The 16854-nt window shown below is 46.9% G+C and overlaps 1 protein-coding gene across 1 annotated transcript in view; it reads left to right on the forward strand.

Moving 5' to 3' along the window:
• Positions 1–12146, forward strand: part of LOC147689448 (DNA-directed RNA polymerases I and III subunit RPAC2-like) — a 46141-nt gene extending 33995 nt beyond the window's left edge. Inside the window, exons 4-5 of the mRNA XM_086942220.1 lie at positions 7614–7696; positions 12017–12146. Coding sequence (XP_086798346.1) covers positions 7614–7696; positions 12017–12064 — 131 coding nt within the window. The 3' untranslated portion in view covers positions 12065–12146. The remainder of the gene's footprint in view (positions 1–7613; positions 7697–12016) is intronic.
• The last annotated feature ends 4708 nt before the right edge of the window (positions 12147–16854 follow it).

Raw genomic sequence — 16854 nt, forward strand, 5'->3', positions numbered from 1 at the left:
TGATTTTATAATGATTTATGTGCACCACTTATACTTAAAACAGAGGCATTTCTATCCGTACAGTCCTTTGAAGACGATTAGCCTCTGTCTGCAGTACTTCATCTTATAAGGGTAATCAGGAACCTTCGGAAAGGTCACCTCTAACCGGACAGTTAAATATTTGCAGCATTTCACACCCATTTATAAACAAGGGGCAGCTTTAGTTTGAGAGACACTGCCCTTTTTAGATAGGACAGGGCCGTGGGACTGCCTCCGCCTCAGTGAGAGCTAGTATGCAGAGCAGCCAGCGGTTCTTGTGATTCCTCGGCCATATCGAAAATCTTGGTGAGGGGGCCAATGGTGTCCAAGAGCTTGTCCTGGCAGGAGCGCCAGGAACGGTCGATCCCCTTCCGGGGGTCCTTGATGAACCTCGCCATGAAGGTGGCCATTTTCCCATCGAGTTCCGGCGTCATGGCCACCTTCCCATCCAGAGTCGGGCGAGGACATTCGCCCCACAAACAGCTGCGCGCCTCCTTCTCCAAGGGCTTGCGGAGGCGGCCCGCCACAAACTGCGCCACCTTGTCACCAGGCGCCCAGGCTGCCGACCGCAGGTGCATGATTTCGTCCGGGTCCAGCATGCCCGAAGTGTCCTTGGGCAACTCCGTCGAATTGGACGCCGGTCGCCATGACCGCACGGAGTCCTCGTCGTCGTCGTCCGTATCCGCGGGGGAAGCCCCCCCCGGGGAGGCCGGGACAACGTTCGCCGGTGTAGAAGGTGTCTGAGGCGGAGGCGCCTCGGGGGTCGACCCAGACGCTTTAGCCAGGAAAGCGTCGCGTAGGCGCTCGAAAGCGTCCTTGTCCACACCTTGCGAACCACTGGGACCCGCGTCCCCACGTGACTTTTTGGCCGCCAGAGGCTGGCCAGGGTCGTTAGCGGGGGAACCCCCTAGGGCCGGTGCCAACTTGGCACATTCCAAGACAATGCGGGCTGAAAGTCTGTCCTCCATAGGCCCAACGATTCCCTGCACACACCGGTAAATCGACTGGTCCACAGCCGCATAGAACTCGTCGTCCTGGAGGTATTGGTGAGACTCCTCCTCCTCGACATAGTACCCCTCAGCCATGGCGCCACGCAGTAGATAAGAAAGTGGAATCTGAGGGTTCCGATGGCGTACACAGACTGCCACGTGTGGGCCAACCGAAGGTTGGCAAAGGATGTAGGCCGGTGGAACCGGGCAATTAAAAGGCAGCACCAGCCTTTACAGCGCGCCGACCCTCTCTCCAGAGACCGGGCCGCACCGCCTCCCAGCGCACTCGAGCGGGGAACACCCCAGCGGAAGCTGTTGCAGAAAAAAGGTGCTGAAATCGCCCGCAGGCTTCAACGTGGGTACAACCACTATACGGACCCCACCGGGGCGTTCAAGTACGGGACAGTACAACCCAAAAGGGTGTCAGGGTTAGGCGGCAGCAGGGCACTTGCGATGTCGACTCCCCAGCGCAGCTCCAATCAGTGAGACGAAAGCTGCGCGCGGGCAGGCGAGACGCAACGGCGCCCTCTAGCGGTGACTCAACAGCGCGGAATACACGGGGACATCGCGTAAGGGGCGAAGGCGTCCCCGCGATGGAAGGGGCTCTGGAAGGGAAGAAAAACCGCACAGGCCCCCCAAAGCAACAATCAATGCAAATAGAATAGAAGAAAACACAAAAAAAACCTCAACAAACACAAAAGTGCAAGAGAGGGATAATAGCACTTAACTGGCTGTGAAGCAGCGAAGAAAGAGGGGGAGTTCATTGGTTGGACGCCTTATATTGGGATTTATGGACACTAAAAAAGGACTGCCTAGTGTTGATCTCATGGGATTTGTAGTTATTAAACGATGTTATTACAATGTTTTCTGATATTCCTGTGTTGGGAATACTAAAAAAATTTCAAGTTTTGATGCGTTTCTGGCTGCTGCGCGATGTTATGTTAATAAACAGCGAAGAGAGAAAAGCATAATCTGAAGCCTCCGGTCCTGACATAGAATTGGTGCAAGATGCACTGCACCTTCAGAGCTCAGACACTAGTGCTTTACTTAACTTCTGGTTTATTCTTGAATTTCAGGAGCAACCCAGGAGTGCTATAATAGTAAGTCATAAAGAAAACTTATGAGCTGACCCTCATCAGGGCTATTAGGATTATTATACGGTGCTGTCTCTGGAAGCAGCCTTCAGCAGTCACCTTAAATAAAGCTAGACAACCACTGTTGCAAATGAAAAATGTAGATCACTGGTGTGATTACATTGTTTTAACCTGAACTCAGTTAACACTTTGAAACAGTGCATCAAATGCCATATTTGCATTTCTGTATAATACCAGAATGTTCTCGGCTGATTCCATAACGTATACAGTAGAGGCATTAAAAATGCATGGCAAACTCAGCACAGTTAATTACTCCCTTTATTATTGTCAAGGTAGTATAGTGGTGTTGGCTGTAAGTAAAGGGTGCAATACCACAGGTTGTTACTAGGTGTCTCTGTGGAGTTGTAAACGGACCGCTATTATCCACATAAGATACTGCTTCCTAAATGCAATTATAAACAAGCATTTACAATGCAATAGGTCTTGCATTTGCGAAATTTTGAGCTATTGGGATTTTAAATGACAATGCCTTTTATTTATGTGTTGTTTTTTTAAACAAATAAATAAAAAGGAATTGTCATTTACAATACCAATAGCCTAAACTCTCAAAAATGCGAGACCTATTGCATTGCAAATGCTTGTTTTAACTTATGCTTGTTAATCAAAGTTGTGATTTCATGTGTCACACTTCTAGTTTCTGCTTGTGTTTGTGCTTTTATTTGTCTTATCTGGTCATATGGCTATGTACTAGCTTGCATGCGCTCCAGTGTCTGTGTTTACGGAGTTTATATTGGTTGCATAGGTTTGAACACGGCCTCCACCTCCAGACTTCTAAACCTCTCTTCAAGGTAGGAATAGGAAGGAGGTGAGGACTCTGGGCCTCTTAACACTGCTTGCAGCACAGATGAGGACAAGTTCTGCATTATATAAGTAGCGGCCTTCGAATCGCTCATCTGTGAAAGAAGAGTGCTTCGAGAGCAACCCCCAGGAAATGACAGCGCTAAAGCACAGTGACTGTGGCAATCTAACCACCACACTCTATTACAGAAGAGAAGGCACTGTCTCAAGGCCTTGGCCCTGTTCATCAACTAAAGGAAAAAACTCTGAAAGCACGGCTCAGGAGCTTGGAAAGGCAGGAGACATTGCAATACTTCTTGCATCCCAGTTGAGACGCGGCTCTGCCTGGTGAGCCCGTGCATTTCGTCTCACTCATCGATGACTGTGATGCCAAGCTGCCCGAGACACCAGCTTCCACATATGTCTGCATTACAGGACATGACTGCATCTGTTGTATTTTAATTTGTTGAAGGTGCCTGTGTTTGTAGGTCTTTATAGATGTACCAATGGATGAAAGTGGGGCTGTCCATGGTATGTACTGGACACAGGCAGTCGTTGTTAACGGTCCATTTCATTACTTAGTGAGCGAGAACACTGACCTGCTAGCAAGGGATTCGCTCCATCGTTGGTGAATAATTTGCATGAATGAATGAAGAGATATTTATAAAGGGCAACTGCTGATTCGAGAGAAGCTTCATGGCACTTGTGAAAATCCAATCCAATAGGGTCGAAGATTATAGCTCCCCAAAGAGCACAATTTTCAACTGTGCCTTGAATTGGTTTTCGCTCAACATGGCGCATAGAGAGGGAGGAACAGCTTTCCAGAATCCGGGATCCAGGACACAGCAGGATCTGCCAATGGCATGTGCTGGATACGCAGACTTGGTGCAGGTCTGTATTGTTCCACTGGAACGTGAGACTGAACAAGGCCTAATGAACGAGGTCTTGAATTCTGAGTGGGAAGGGTAAGGAGGTTTCTTGCTGAGGGGTTAAATAGGATATTTTTGAATATTCGTGCCTGGTAGAAGTTTTACAAACAAGTTGCCCACTTACCTAGATCGGTTCTTTGAGTTCATTGTCAGAGAGCCCTTTGAAGGAAGCTAGTGATTGTTCGTGTTGGTCTTCGGTTCTCTTTGCCATGTTTGTTGTTCTTTGAACTTGGCTTATTTAGCTACTAATGTAGTCTTACAGCTCCTTAGTGATTGAACATATATAGTCATTAAATCTTTGAACATCAAATGACTCGAATTCCTTAACCTCACCCCCTTGTCAGTCCCCCCCCCCGCCCCCCCCATCCCATACCCCTCCCCCCCTCCAGTCGCATGATTTAGACCAGGGGTCTCCAACCTTTTCTGCAGTGAGAGCTATTTCTGATCAGTGAAAATGGTTGTGAGCTACTAAAGGCCACGCAACGCGCACATTTTTCCAAGCGAGAGCGCTTCACACCCAGCTTCAGTTATTTTAAGCTGAATTTCTTTTGAGCCCATACTGTTGTTAGATAGTAAGCAGAGGCACCACTCTGTGCAGCCTAGCCCCCAATACTTGTATTGTTTCATTGTACCAGTTTTGCCTGTAAGTCTGGATCTTCCATTACTTCTTAAATATTATTATAAAACCACATTTAAACACTGGGCGCTCTAAAGCATTACTTTTAAATGTTGACAGTATCAGTGGTTTTGTGAAGTTTTCTACTGTATGACTATAAAACGTATTGATTCTTAGGACTTGTTAGCAGATGCCAATGCTGTTACTTTTTTAAGTAATTGGCCAGGAGTTTCCTTTGGGTCGTCCAGTATTCTGAATAAGGCATCCACATAGGAATCATTTTCTTTCATGGTAAATATCTCCTTTCCTTTAGGAGTAATGTAGCTCCTACCCAGCCTTCAAAGCTCCGAGAAAGGCCATGCACTCTCTGCACATGCCCACCCTGTTGCGTTTTTTTGCAAACCTTTATTAAAAAAACTGTCCCTTTTCCACCATGCCAATGCTCAACTCTCTCTGAAAAAGAACTTCACTAAGCGCTAGAACACATGGCTCGACTTAGTAAAGGCCATTCTCAGAAAATACACCGTTATTGTCTGTTCACCAACATCGTGCTTTATATCTGCCTTCGTTTGGCAATCAGTGAAAGTAACTCAGTGTATTCAAGACCCTTTGATTTTAACCTCGGGTGCCACCACTATTTAGTATGGGAGGCAGAAGTAAAGCACGGTGGCAGCCGACATTAAAATCAAACAGTCAGAACCACTGGTGAAGACTAAGTACCAGCAGCACTCCCTGCAGACCGGAGGTTCATCCTGACCGCACAGAGGGAGACAGACACCAACACAGCGACAGAGAAGGACTACAAAGCTGTTCTGGGTGCCTGCCATGCTGGAATGGGTAAACTTGCAGCTCAGGATGATGAGTGATGTGAGTAGGCAGAAAGGAGATGCAACATTATATCATTAATGCTGACCTCACAAGCAGAGTCCTCTGCGCAGAGTACAGTCCTGTGGAAAGGGAAGAATTGGGACTCATGGTTATAATGATGCATTCTTTTGGATTATTCTTGCAGCGCTGCTCAACAGAGACCAGAGGTTATTTAAACTGCGAGATAAGGGTATTTCTGATAGTCTGATTAGTTGATCGTCCTACCCCGAGCCTCCATTAGGGTCATGTCCTCCTCTGGATCGGTTTCACCATGTGGGTTTTGGCAAGCAGGGAGACAAATTCTAAACCGAAATGGCCACTATGAAAACATCGGCGCAAAATAACAAATTACATAAAGGAATCTCACTGAAAGGGAGAGACTCCTTTGCCTCCCTAGTCTCGGTCAAAATGAAACAAGAGAGTGCGTCGCCCATGAAGAAAGTTGAAGCGCGACAAATGAAGTGGCAAGGAAAAAGGCCTTGTATGGACTGAGCCGCTTTTAGTGACTATTATGCGAATGGAAATAAAAATCAAGGTGTAGTGGTTAGTAAAAGAGGCCCCGTGCATGCAAGGACCTGTCTTGGATTTTAACATTGCTGCCCTCCTGCTTCATTAATGAAGGCGTTGTACAGCACGGTAAAAGTTCAGAGCATGTAAGGCCCTTTGATTTTGACCTCCGCTACCACCGCGATTTACTTTTGAACACAGATGTAAAGCACGGTGGCAGCCGACGTTGAAAACAAAGGGCCTTGTATGCACTGGGCCGTTTTTTACTGACTACTACGCGCATGCAAATCGAAAGCTTGGTGTGGTCACTGAAAGCGGCTCAGGCTCAGCGCAGGCAAGGACCTTGAATTTTAACGTGGTCTGCCACCGCACTTGACTGTGGAAGGCAATGTAAAAGGCGGTAGTGGCCCAGTGAAGGAAAGGGCCTTGGATTTTAAACGTTGACTGCCACCGCGTTTTATTATTGAAGGTAGATTTAAAACGCGTGGCAGCCAACGCTATAATTAAAGGGCTTTGCCTGCACTGAGCCTCTTATACTAAATATGCGGGTACTAGAACAATGGCTTGCCTACCTGTGCAGCTAGCTACTCGGTGAGGATCAGCGGCAGATATCAAGCCCTGTGCCGGCATGGAAAAGGCGCCTGACGTGCAGAGTGCAGGAAGAACGTCACGTTCTTCGGCTCGGCCCGGCCGCCCCGCCCCATCTAAGCTCAGTTCAGCCATTCTGAGCAGCCGGTTTGGGTGAGGGCGGGCTAAACACACCAACGTGATAATAAAGTAATGCTCAGAATGAAGCCTTATTAGATACTGGTGCGAGCTACTCCCAGGGGGTCGGCGAGCTACCGGTAGCTCGCGATCGACCGGTTGGAGACTCCTGATTTAGACTGTTGTCTTTGGCTTATCTAGTCACAGGAACAACATATTAAAGATCAGGCACCTGCTTGAGCTGCAGAACTACATACGATGGTCCACTGTCTAGTACAGTTTTCAGGGCAGGTGAAGAAAGCGTTGCAAGTGAAACAGGAGATATCAGTATTACACTTTCTTTATTTGACCTCTGTATCATAGTATGATCTACTCTGATGGTTTTGTATAGGATCCCTCTAACAAGGAGCAAACATTAAACTAAACCCCACTCCTCACTGGGGGCCGCAGCCGCTTCTAAAGGTTTCCCCAAGGTTCAAGACACAAGCAGAACATGTAAGTGCTCACAGCTGTTAAGCCACTCTCATGAAACAGTGAGAGTTCTTCATTGAAAGTGTGTATCCTCACAGCTACAGTAAGTGCCCTGAGCCTGGGTGCAGTCCCAGGCTTGGTGCAGTCCCCGGGGCTTTGTGTAGGAGGTGACTGTGGCTATTGTGCTGCCCATTAGATTGTCACATGTTTGCATGGACGAGTAGGAAGACAAACTGGCTTTTGACCTCTGTCTCTGAAAGCGGAGCAAATGTGACAAGATAACAAGATTTAAAGGCTTTTTTATTGCTCACAAAGTGAATGGGCAATGAAGATTCCTTTAAATCTTGTTCTCTTGTCACAGTTGCTGTGATTTTAGAGACAGAGGTCAAGCATGTTACAGTTAGGGCGAGGAGATTTTTCAAGTTACTATTCCTGCGGGGCTAGTAAAAGTTTTGGGATTTTTCGAGCGCTGTGTATGTACTCCATTATGAAGCAGGCAGCCATTTCTGGCCGCCTCAAAGAGCTTCGAGCCTCTTATTGTTCATTTTATTAACTTGATCTCCCCCAATTCCCATTTCAGGAGGGCTTCCTGCTGTTGAGCCTTTTCGCAAAGGGCTGAATGAACTCATTGATGTGTGCCAACATGTGCTGAACACTTTTGAGGTGGGTATGCCTTGGCTTGTCTTTACTTTTCTGTTATCTCCTGGTGTAAAGATGGATTTTGTAGTGGGGCGAAGACACTTGTGTCCAAGGCCTGGTAGATCTAGGCAAGTGTGAGGAAGGTCTTCATTTCCTGCGAAGTAGAGTAATTGTTTTTAAGGGTTTGGGAACGCCTTATACTTCTTGTGTTGTCTTAGAGTGTCTCGACACCCTCCTTCTTAATATTCTTAAAAGACAGAATATGTTTCTCCAAGAATGTTGGGTGCATTCTGTGACTTTAATCAGTGAACTTTTCACTAAGCTGAGCTTGGAGAATTGTTGTGATCTCAAAGTGCACCATGGTATTTGCATGTTGCAGTTGTAGATTTTTAATGGTAACTAAACGCAAAAGAACTTGACTATGAAGGGAAAATGGCTGGGTGAACTACATGCACCTAACACAGTAGATCGTAGCATCCCTGGAGCAGGATGATATATGTATCAACGGGATGAGCCTAAAAGCATGAGGAGTATGCTTCCCTACTGTAGCGGTGACCCGCTAGGAGGAAGGCTAGTGGACTAGGGTGAGCCCAGCAGCCTGAAGAGTAAGGCCGGGGTTCCTACTGTACCGGTGACAGGCTAGGAGGAAGGATTGTGGACTAGGGTGAGCCCAGCAGCATGAAGAGTAAGGCCGGGTTAACTACGGTAGCAGTGACCCTGTAGGAGGAAGCGTTGTTGGTCTATGGTGAGTCCAGCAGCATGAAGAGTAAGGCCAGGTTCACTACCGTAGCGGTGACTTGCTAGGAGGAAGGATTGTGGAACACGGTGAGTCCAGGTGCCTGAAGAGTAAGGCCGGGTTAACTACTGTAGCGGTGACAGGCTAGGAGGAAGGATTGTGGACTAGGGTGAGCCCAGCAGCATGAAGAGTTAGGCCGGGGTTCCTACTGTACCGGTGACGGGCTAGGACAAAGCATTGTGGAACAGGGTGAGCCCAGCAGCATGAAGAGTAAGACCAGAGTTCCCCGCTGTAGCCCTAACATGCGAGGAGGAAGGATTGTGGATTAGGGTGAGCCCAGCAGCATGAAGAGTAAGGCCGGGGTTCCTACTGTACCGGTGACGGGCTAGGACGAAGCATTGTGGAACAGGGTGAGCCCAGCAGCATGAAGAGTAAGGTCGGGTTAACTACTGTAACAGTGACCCTGTAGGAGGAAGAGTTGTTGGTCTATGGTGAGTCCAGCAGCATGAAGAGTAAGGCCAGGTTCACTACTGTAGCGGTGACATGCTAGGAGGAAGGATTGTGGAACACGGTGAGTCCAGGTGCCTGAAGAGTAAGGCCGGGTTAACTACTGTAGCAGTGACCCTGTAGGAGGAAGAGTTGTTGGTCTATGGTGAGTCCAGCAGCATGAAGAGTAAGGCTGGGTTCACTACTGTAGCGGTGACATGCTAGGAGGAAGGATTGTGGACTAGTGTGAGCCCAGCAGCATGAAGAGTAAGGCCGGGGTTCCTACTGTACCGGTGACAGGCTAGGAAGAAGGATTGTGGACTAGGGTGAGCCCAGCAGCATGAAGAGTAAGGCCGGGTTAACTACGGTAGCAGTGACCCTGTAGGAGGAAGAGTTGTTGGTCTATGGTGAGTCCAGCAGCATGAAGAGTAAGGCCAGGTTCACTACCGTAGCGGTGACTTGCTAGGAGGAAGGATTGTGGAACACGGTGAGTCCAGGTGCCTGAAGAGTAAGGCCGGGTTAACTACTGTAGCGGTGACAGGCTAGGAGGAAGGATTGTGGACTAGGGTGAGCCCAGCAGCATGAAGAGTAAGGCCGGGGTTCCTACTGTACCGGTGACGGGCTAGGACGAAGCATTGTGGAACAGGGTGAGCCCAGCAGCATGAAGAGTAAGGTCGGGTTAACTACTGTAACAGTGACCCTGTAGGAGGAAGAGTTGTTGGTCTATGGTGAGTCCAGCAGCATGAAGAGTGAGGCCAGGTTCACTACCGTAGCGGTGACTTGCTAGGAGGAAGGATTGTGGAACACGGTGAGTCCAGGTGCCTGAAGAGTAAGGCCGGGTTAACTACTGTAGCGGTGACAGGCTAGGAGGAAGGATTGTGGACTAGGGTGAGCCCAGCAGCATGAAGAGTAAGGCCGGGGTTCCTACTGTACCGGTGACGGGCTAGGACGAAGCATTGTGGAACAGGGTGAGCCCAGCAGCATGAAGAGTAAGACCAGAGTTCCCCGCTGCAGCCCTAACATGCTAGGAGGAAGGATTGTGGACTAGTGTGAGCCCAGCAGCATGAAGAGTAAGGTCGGGTTAACTACTGTAGCAGTGACCCTGTAGGAGGAAGAGTTGTTGGTCTATGGTGAGTCCAGCAGCATGAAGAGTAAGGCCAGGTTCACTACCGTAGCGGTGACTTGCTAGGAGGAAGGATTGTGGAACACGGTGAGTCCAGGTGCCTGAAGAGTAAGGCCGGGTTAACTACTGTAGCGGTGACAGGCTAGGAGGAAGGATTGTGGACTAGGGTGAGCCCAGCAGCCTGAAGAGTAAGGCCGGCGTTCCTACTGTAGCGGTGACCCGCTAGGAGGAAGGATTGTGGACTAGTGTGAGCCCAGCAGCATGAAGAGTAAGGCCGGGGTTCCTACTGTACCGGTGACAGGCTAGGAGGAAGGATTGTGGAACAGGGTGAGTCCAGGTGCCTGAAGAGTAAGGCCGGGTTAACTACTGTAGCGGTGACCCTGTAGGAGGAAGAGTTGTTGGTCTATGGTGAGTCCAGCAGCATGAAGAGTAAGGCTGGGTTCACTCCTGTAGCGGTGACATGCTAGGAGGAAGGATTGTGGACTAGTGTGAGCCCAGCAGCATGAAGAGTAAGGCTGGGTTCACTACTGTACCGGTGACAGGCTAGGAGGAAGGATTGTGGAACAGGGTGAGTCCAGCAGCATGAAGAGTAATGCCAGGTTCACTACTGTAGTGGTGACAGGCTAGGAGGAAGGCTAGTGGACTAGGGTGAGTCCAGCAGCATGAAGAGTAAGACCAGAGTTCCCCGCTGCAGCCCTAACATGCTAGGAGGAAGGATTGTGGACTAGTGTGAGCCCAGCAGCATGAAGAGTAAGGCCGGGTTAACTACGGTAGCAGTGACTCTGTAGGAGGAAGAGTTGTTGGTCTATGGTGAGTCCAGCAGCATGAAGAGTAAGGTCGGGTTAACTACTGTAGCAGTGACCCTGTAGGAGGAAGAGTTGTTGGTCTATGGTGAGCCCAGCAGCATGAAGAGTAAGGCCAGGTTCACTACTGTAGCGGTGACTTGCTAGGAGGAAGGATTGTGGAACAGGGTGAGTCCAGGTGCATGAAATGTTATTAAAGCAGCACGTTTTGTGACTGATACATTTCCTCATCTTCTTGAGTTCAGCTTAATGTTTGCATCTGTAACAATGTCTAAGTAGATTCAGTTCACGAGAAAACAAGAATTGAGTTATTTCCTCTTCTCATTTATCTGCATATGTACGACATATAATGCCCTCATGAGTGTATCATGATAGTGTCCCCCGGCAGTCTCCGCCATGCGCCCTCAGAGGCCTTCAATGGACAGTGTGGTACATGGTCTGGAATTGGGTTGTATTACCATGTCCAATTGTCTTTCCCTAATTGTTGGTGGTTGTTGTTTGCTGCAGGGCCATAGCCTGCCTCTTATGTGCTGTAGATCTCCTGTGACCTGATTTGTGGTGGGTGTTTGATGAGTGGCTGAAGTCCATGATTGCAATGCTCACCACTTCTGCTCCCTGCTTTGCATAATGTTTGCTCTTCATGATGTCCAATCTCAGATCAAATACCACATCACTTCTTTGTGAGCATCAGTTCTCTATATGTAGTAATATTGTGGGGGTTTAATCTGAGCACAAATGCCAACTTTGGCTAAGGAAGGGATTGGAATAATTGTGGAACTTACAGCTGAATGGTTATAGGATCTTAAATGAATTTCAGTAGACTATATTCCCTTGTTGACCAAGACAGCCCTCCTGTTCTTCCTGGAGCCTGCAGGTCGTGTGTTTAAGTTTCAGAAGGGCCAGGTCAGCCTTTTATCCTTTACTAATCAAAAGGGCTCTACATGGGCCTCCATTGAAACCACTGCCCTCATCACAGAGAGGGATTGTAACTCACGCATATTGTACCTGATTTTATTTCTGTGTCCTCCATGAACCATGAGGCAGATGCTCACAACAGCCGTCCTCTGGGCACGGCTTCGGTCCCTGGGCACAGGCTGCGTGACCGTCCGGCTGTGCCAGGCGCAGTGCAGAGTATCAGTAGTTTGGTGCCACCTGATGCCACAATATCACTTTCATATCTGATTTTGTGTTTTTAGATCCGTATGAAGGAGCACAAAGAACAGAACACAGCAGAGCTGGAGTAGTGTTCACAGCGCCAAGGCCTCGAAGCTTATGTGTAAATAATGTAAATTATGTTTTTTGTTTATAAAGCAGTTTTTTAAATTATTTGCCAGAGTATCCCATTTTTTTCTGATGAATGATTAAAAGTGTGTGTGTTTAATATTATAGGATTCATGGACTTTTTGTCCCTGGATGCCTATGATTGGGTTAAGGGGGCCCATCCTGCTTACTGGGGTTTCAGTATAGCCAATAGATTTTATCTGGTGACCTCTGACCTTGGGTCTTGGGTAGTACAAGTGTGTCTGGCGTGAAATAAATGGTTCCAAGTCTATCTTATACCCACTCCTGCTTTAAGACTTTAGATTCACATCTGGGCTCCTCTGTGCTCTCAACAGAACAATGCTCCACTTTATCACTGTTGGGCACTCTGGGGAGTCTTGTGGGATGGAGAGGCCAGTCTTGGAAGGCATTCTCTGCTGGATTGTTTGTTTTGCCTCCACTTTGATTGTAGAGGACATTCTTGCTAGTCCAGATTTGCTCTAGGTTCCCTTAAATGTGGTAATCCTGGCATTTCGACCCTTTCCAGTCACTGTTAACATGTAAACCTTCCTCAGCCCAGACTGGTACAAGTATAAGACTTTTCCAGAAGCTCATTTTGCAGAGGAGAGTCTGCATGGAGGCCATTGTATCAGTTTTTTTTTATTTCAGTAATTTTTGATTGAAAAATAAAGCATATTTACATGGTACAGGGTGAAACACATGGGGGATAAGGTAAAGAAGTGTTCATGGAAGGATGGGAACGATGCCTACACTGCTCCCAGGTAGGTCTGTGACACTGAACTTCTGAGTGAGTGATACATTTATTAAGCGCAACTGTGCCGAGGCGTCTTGACTCTGAGCTGTAATGAGAGTGGTAACTTGTATGTAGTGAGGAGCAGGATTAAGTTGATTTAGTTGAAAACAGCCAGGTTTTGATCATTCTTCTGAACCGAACTCTGTTAGCTTGTAGCCGGATTGAGATTGGCCTTGTGTTCCAAAGTTTGGCTGCCCCGTTGGAGATGGATCTTCTCGCCTAGCTAACTCTATGGATTATTGGGACTTGGAGTAGTCCTTTATTGGCTGACCTGAGTTCACGACACGGGATATGCCCGCGAAAAAGTTGCTGAAGGTCCAGAGACCCTCCTCCATACAGTGCCTTATGCACAAAGCAAAGCGCTTTGAATTCGATGAGCCAGTGGAGCTCCCTGAGACTGTTGGAGATGGGGAGGTATTTTGGAATGTCTTGAAGCAGCCGAGCCGCAGCATTCTGCAAGGCTTGAAGTTTCAACATTTGACATTTGTGAATGCCTAGAAATAGCACAATACAATAATGGATTCTGGGAAGGATCAGTGCTGCTACCACCATTCTGCCAAGGCCTTGAGGAATGAAGGGTAAGACTTGACGCAAAACCTTTATGAGGAGGTCGGGGAATTACGCTGGCCGGCAAAGTTTAGTTGATCATCGAACATATTTCCTAGGTTTCTCGTCTTCCTAGTGGCTTCAGGGCATCGCCCGGCATTCGCTGGCTACCACGAGTGACTCCAAATGGATGGGCCTTTTCCGAATTCCACCTCCTCCATTTTTTCGGTATTCAGTTTAAGGAAATTAAAATGCATCCATTCAGTGATGGGTTTCATACAATTGTGGGACCTTTTTGCCACTGTTTCCACATTTGAGGCTATAGATATCCTCTATATCCTCAATAACGTCTGGCCTCGTGTTTCCTACACCTGCGTGTCTAGTTGTTCTATTGCTGTAAATTGGAAATGATTATGACTGGTCCAGGAATTGAGTGCTCTTGACGCCTTCCTCAGCTGCAGTACTTCTTATTTGAGCATGTCTGTTTGTGGTGGTGAGTTGTGGTGGGGAAGGGAGAGGAGCAGTGCTATGCCACGTAAGTCAGGGCTTTGTGCTGGGGTAGAAGGCTCCTTAAGGCCAGTGCTAGCTGGTGAACATTGTTAGTCGTGGGGCATAAATACCAGGCCCGAACTGCGGCATGCACACCAGCTCACCCAAAGCGTTTTTAGGGGGGTTTAGAACGTCGTAGGGACCTGCAAAGGGGTAAAAAATATGTTTTAATGCACATATTTTATAAAAATTTGGAGAACCTTCGAGGGTCCTGAAGGGACATTAGTGAAATATTCAATGCTTTCAGGGTGTGCCAAGTAAGCCTGGCACACCGTGCTTTGCTTTTTTTTGCTTGTATTTTAAAATAATGTTTCTAATCGTGTAAGTATTTTTAATGACATTTTGATGTGCCTACTCTAGTGTAGAGTAACTACCCCAATTGGTCTATTTAGGCAGATTTGGATGCAGAAACCATGCACATCTGTTTTTCCTGTTACAATTACATGTTACATGTTGCTCCCTTTTTGTGCAGATTAATGCTCCCATTTCCACCTGCGGTGGAGATGTGTCCTGACTTGGGGAGAGCATTACATGCTCCCCTACGGAGTAGGATGGGGCCAGGGGGCCAGGCAGGCCCGCACTGGCCCCCCAACCCTGAAGCCAACATACAAGGAAACCGCTCAGGTGAGGCAGGTTCTTTGTATCTTCATCGTTCCATCCCAAAGTTGGTTTGGGGTTTAGCTTCCAAGTAAAACCTTCATTCAATAGAGCAGCAGGAATAATTGTAATCTATTTTAATAATACAAATGTCTGCGTTTTTAAATTTTTATCATTTTGCTCCTAAACATCTACATTCTAGGCTCAACAAATTGGCATATTTTCAATGAAAAACCTGTGATCATTGTGGATGAAAACATGTTCCCCTGATTGAGACAGTTTTTAGCCCAAAATACCAATTATTCATTTTTTGGAAATATTAATTTTGTTACCATATTTCAGTGTGCGGTTCCATGTGCTCCCATTTACAACTGCGACACAGAAGCATTTTGTTTTTTGAGTCCATTTAACTGCATCACATATTAGGAATGCCCATCACACACCAAGGACTTTCCAGCTCCATTACCGATGCAAACCATGCTTGAGCCACCCAAAATGGTTTCACAAATACTATTTATTCTCTAAACCTGAGCAAATTACCAGGGCAGATGTTGGACAAGTCAGGGAGGCATTCTGACTTAAAAATACGAATAAAGATATAACAGCATGTTGGCGAAAAAATCTGGGACCCTCAATGTTATGTTATCATTAAATCTATGAGTAATACAGAAATGTATTTGACTTTAGATGTGCCAATTTCGCACAGACGTTTGTGATCTTATTTTCGCCTGAATTTGTTCCTTCAACTGTTGGTAGACTGGCATAGATCCTCCGAACCTTTAATTTGCTCATGTGATGCGTTCAGTGCAATTGATACCTTGCACATCATTTTTATTTGTCATAAACATGCACCCTTACGATACAAGCATATTCGTCAACTTCATGTAAATATGGATTTTAAACATATCCTGCCAGCACTGCTCTATGTGCAGTTATGTCTGTTTTTACGTATTGTGGTTTTTAGCTGGAGCTTTTCACTCTGAAAGGTGATATCTGAATTTTTACTTTTATGTCATGTACGTTTATGATTTACTGTGTCTAAATCAAATAAAGTATTTTGGACTATATGTTTTAGTGTGCGAGTGGATGTCTCAGTGGCTGTATGGTTGTGTGAGTGGGTGTACGAGTTGCTGTATGGCTGTGTTAGAAGCTATGTTAGTAACCAATCAGCCAATCACTGTGTGATTGGCTGTGTAGGTGGGTGAATAGGTGTGTAAGCGCCGGTATGGGTGACTGACTGGCTGTGTGAGTGGCTGTATAGGTGAGGGAGTGGGTGTGTGACTAGTTGTATTGATGAGTGAGTGGCACTGACAGTGGCTGTATAGCTGAGTGTGTGAGCAACTGTGTGGGTGATTGAGTGGGTGTTTGTGTGGCAGTATGAGTGAGTGGGTGTTTTAGTTGCAGTATGGATGAGTGGTAGGTTGATGGAATATTGGTGTGGTTCTGTGAATGGGTATGTGAGGGGTTGTGGGTGTATGAGAGGTTCTAGGAAGGTGTGAGTGTGTGGGTTTGTGGTTCTGTGTATCAGTGATGTCATGTTTTATCAGTGATATCACTAGACCTACGCTGTATATCGAGAGGCTGATGGAGCTGCATTTCAACCTTGAAGAATGTGTGACTGTAGGGGGATGCTCCCATTCTCACACCACTTCTAAGGAATCATTAGATGAAACCCTAAACTTCTACAGTTGTAGAAAATAGAAACCTTCTCAGGGGTCTCACTGATGCACCTGATTCTTTTAAACCAACAAAGAAGAGATTGGCACAGAAGCTGTAATATAAAATACAAATCTATTAACCTTAGATGAGGGAGACTACGTCACACAGTATCCTCAAGTAACTGTAGGAGGCACTCTAAGGAGTACAGAAAACAGGGGCCTTATATATGCTTAGGTTACATTAGTCAGCATAAAACCAAGGGGCGGTACTGGCTCATACCAGCATGCAAAATGACTAATATGGGTATACAAAATTTGCTTGCTCAACAAAGTGGGAGGAGAGTTATTTCTCCTTACATCAGCAAGAATAGCCTGACAGTTATAACATAAGAGCAGGTGCATTCTACTAGCTAGGCTCCTCTGAGCATGTGCAAGGCTCTGGAAGAGGGAAACAGCACATGGCTAACTAAGATGGCTGCCAAGTACAAAATGGCTTTGTTCATGCTAACAGATCCCTGCAATGTTTAACACAGTGTGTCTTTTATGGTAACAGACCAGATTGGGGTACACATAGGAGAACAGGGGCTTTATGGGATCTATAGTCGTCATG

The sequence above is a fragment of the Lissotriton vulgaris genome, chromosome 10, assembly GCF_964263255.1.
Source record: "Lissotriton vulgaris chromosome 10, aLisVul1.2, whole genome shotgun sequence".
Lineage (NCBI taxonomy): Eukaryota > Metazoa > Chordata > Amphibia > Caudata > Salamandridae > Lissotriton > Lissotriton vulgaris.